Here is a 3,064-nt window from a genome sequence, read left to right as displayed (position 1 = left end):
TCCCTCGCCCCCTACCCCCTTCCCCCCCTCCCCCTGTCGCCGTCAAGATCACGTTCGATTGCCATTCGAACGTTGCCAGGTCACAGGCGGCTACATGTGAGGGGGTATAGCAAAGGTGAACAATGTTTGACAAGAGAAAGTACGTACCATTGGCAGATATGGTGGCAAACTGACCAACCCACTTCTTTCCGCCTTGTGAATCGAGCCCCTTGGCGTTGCCTAGCCGGAGATGCACCGTACGGAGGACGTGGTACGGGACGCGTGGGCTGGACGCCATCGACAGTTCAAAAACGAGAGAGACGTGCGAGCCGACGATCATACACGCCTTTACCTTTTTGGCAAACAAAGTTCGCTCCGCTCCTGCTGCCCATGCCACGCGCACTCTGCCGTGCGCGCCCTGCCTAGATCGGGTTCTTGCAAGCCAGATGCAGGTCAAGCGCGGGATATTTTTTAGACACCGCAGCCTGCTTGCACTTGAGCTAGCAGATGTCTTGGCGCAAAGCCAGGCTTTGCGCTGGCGTTCGTGCCTCGCTCCCGCGTCCGAGGCTTGCCTGCGGGTGTTTGTCTCGTCTCGCAGCGACCGTGGGTCGGGCGGAACCAGCCGCACAGCTGATAACCTCCACAAAGCTTCCCGATGGCAATCAATCACGCACCGGCCTCGAGCTCGACCGCGCTCTCTCCCGGCTCGCCGCTGCTGCTGGCATCACTATCGTCACCAGCGGCGGCAGCGGCGGCAGCGGCGGCCTCGGCCTCGACCTCGTTCTCAGCATCGAGCTGGTCCAGCCGGTCAAAGATGGTGTCGACATGGTTGGGATTGGCAAGATAGCCGTCCTCGTCCCAGATCAGCCCGGCCGACGGACGCGCCTGCTGCTCAGCCTCCATCATGGCCATCCACTCGCCCTGGACGGCGATAACCTCTTCGCCCGAGCTGCATGCCTCGTACCGGCGGAGCAGCTCGTCGTTGAGCGTGAGGAATCCGTGGCCCCACTTGAACTTGGACATGATCTCCTCGCCCTCGGCCCGGAAGCCTGCGATGATGAGCCCGGCGGCAAAAGCCTCGACACACGTCAGCTTGAGCGGCTTGCCGTAGTTAACCGGGTTAGCCGCAACCAAGTACGGAAGCAGCCGATGCTCGCCCTTGAGCTTGGCAAATGGAATCTCATCGACCCGCGCCCACGAGCAGTCGACAACGCCGAGGCCCGACGCCGCAATGATGTCTGCGTCGGCCGGCGAAATCGTCGCTGTCCCAGCCGGCGAGAGCACAATCCCGCCGCCACGCTGAGTCACCTCCAGCGAGGTGACAAAGCCCATCCGCTCCAGCTTGCGCCCCGTACACCGCTTCGCATCGCACTGGCCAAAGTCCCACATGGTCAGATCGATGGCAAAGCCCGCATCGCCGTCGTCGCCGTCGCCACGCAGATCGCCCTCCCGCTCCGCCAGCGCACTGCCATACCATCATCACCAACCAACCAAGCGTAAGATGTGATATGCTCCCTTTTCCCACTTCCACCCCGCTCGCGCACCGCCCATGTCCTTACCCTCGTCCCCGCCTGTGATCCATCCGTGCTCGGCTCCGGCCACGCCCGCCGCGACCTCCTCTACCCCGGCCCCGGCCACGCCGTCCTCCTCCTCTGCCACCACCACCGCCGCCCCCCTTCTTCCGCCCGCCCTTGCCACCGTCACGGTTCTTGCCCATGGTATCAGATATGGGTCAAAGATGGGTGTGAGCGGTCAGGGCGGTCGGCCCCCACCCTCCCCCCCTCCCTCCCCCGAGTCCGAGTCCGAGTCGCACAAGGAAAGGCTCCCTCCCGGAAAAGGGGACAACCACTTGACGCAGACGGTAGCTAAAAGCAAGTATGGGTCGTCGTGCACGTCGTAAAGCCGCTCGGCGGGCGCCAAAGCCTACGGTGCCCAAGGTGTTTGACTGTCCCTTCTGCAACCATTCGCAGAGTGTGACGGCCCGAATGTAGGTTGGCTGAGAGAGAGGGAATTGTTTCACGGCCTTTTGCGGGCAGGTGGGCATGTTTCCCCTCGCGGGATGGGCATGCAGGCTGAAGACGCCGAGAAAAGTACTCACAGACATGGAGGGTTGGTGTACAGTGATCACGAGCAGGGTGTGGGTACGGTCAGTTGCAACGTGTGCAACGTAGAGTGGGCAACCGTCACCAATCCGCTCTCCGAGCCCATCGACGTCTTTACCGACTGGATCGATACCTGCATGGAGGAGAACGAGGGCTTCCGCCCCGATGTCGACTTTGATGAGGACGAGAACATCGGCTACTGACGACTGCCAACACGATTGAACCATCTACACACCTTGTCTTTCTCGCAGCCCCCCCCCCCCCCTTCTCCCTTTCACCTGTCATAGGACCCACAGCAGCCAGCCCGGATATCCGGCTGCCCGCGAGCATCTCGGGAGTTCGCTGCCAGTCCCGGCTCGGCTCTCGCGGGCGGTGCAGTAGACATCGAGCGCGAGGAGATCAAGTCCCAGATGCGGGCCTGCGGTCGAGGTTCCCGCCACAGCGGCGAGGGCATCCACGAGGCCTGCGGCATCATCGCCGCGACCGAGTCGGCCCAGGGCTCTCCAGAGGAGGACAGCACGCTCGCGCGGTCTCCTCACAAGTAGAGGATTGAACCATGTTGCCTCAAACGGGTCTTCGGCCGCGTCGCGTGTTGGTTCGAACGTTAGGGTGTGGGTACGGTCAGTTGCAACGTGTGCAACGTAGAGTGGGCAACCGTCACCAATCCGCTCTCCGAGCCCATCGACGTCTTTACCGACTGGATCGATACCTGCATGGAGGAGAACGAGGGCTTCCGCCCCGATGTCGACTTTGATGAGGACGAGAACATCGGCTACTGACGACTGCCAACACGATTGAACCATCTACACACCTTGTCTTTCTCGCAGCCCCCACCCCCCCCCCCCCCCTTCTCCCTTTCACCTGTCATAGGACCCACAGCAGCCAGCCCGGATATCCGGCTGCCCGCGAGCATCTCGGGAGTTCGCTGCCAGTCCCGGCTCGGCTCTCGCGGGCGGTGCAGTAGACATCGAGCGCGAGGAGAT

General features: G+C 62.4%; 2 protein-coding genes across 2 annotated transcripts; one reads left to right on the top strand and one right to left on the bottom strand.

Moving 5' to 3' along the window:
- Positions 1-645: 645 nt before the first annotated feature.
- Positions 646-1,696, bottom strand: AMSG_11576 (uncharacterized protein; the record flags this gene model as incomplete). The annotated part of the gene is made up of 3 exons (XM_013897125.1): positions 646-1,444; positions 1,505-1,631; positions 1,678-1,696. 3 exons carry the CDS (start codon positions 1,694-1,696, stop codon positions 646-648), a joined length of 945 nt encoding a protein of 314 aa, XP_013752579.1.
- A 795-nt stretch (positions 1,697-2,491) lies between these two features.
- AMSG_11574 (uncharacterized protein) lies at positions 2,492-2,860 on the top strand (the record flags this gene model as incomplete). The annotated part of the gene is made up of 2 exons (XM_013897124.1): positions 2,492-2,622; positions 2,707-2,860. 2 exons carry the CDS (start codon positions 2,492-2,494, stop codon positions 2,858-2,860), a joined length of 285 nt encoding a protein of 94 aa, XP_013752578.1.
- Between the last annotated feature and the right edge of the window lie 204 nt (positions 2,861-3,064).

The sequence above is a fragment of the Thecamonas trahens genome (genome assembly GCF_000142905.1).
Source record: "Thecamonas trahens ATCC 50062 unplaced genomic scaffold supercont1.122, whole genome shotgun sequence".
NCBI classification, from domain to species: domain Eukaryota; order Apusomonadida; family Apusomonadidae; genus Thecamonas; species Thecamonas trahens.
This window is presented reverse-complemented; position numbering and strand designations above follow the sequence as displayed.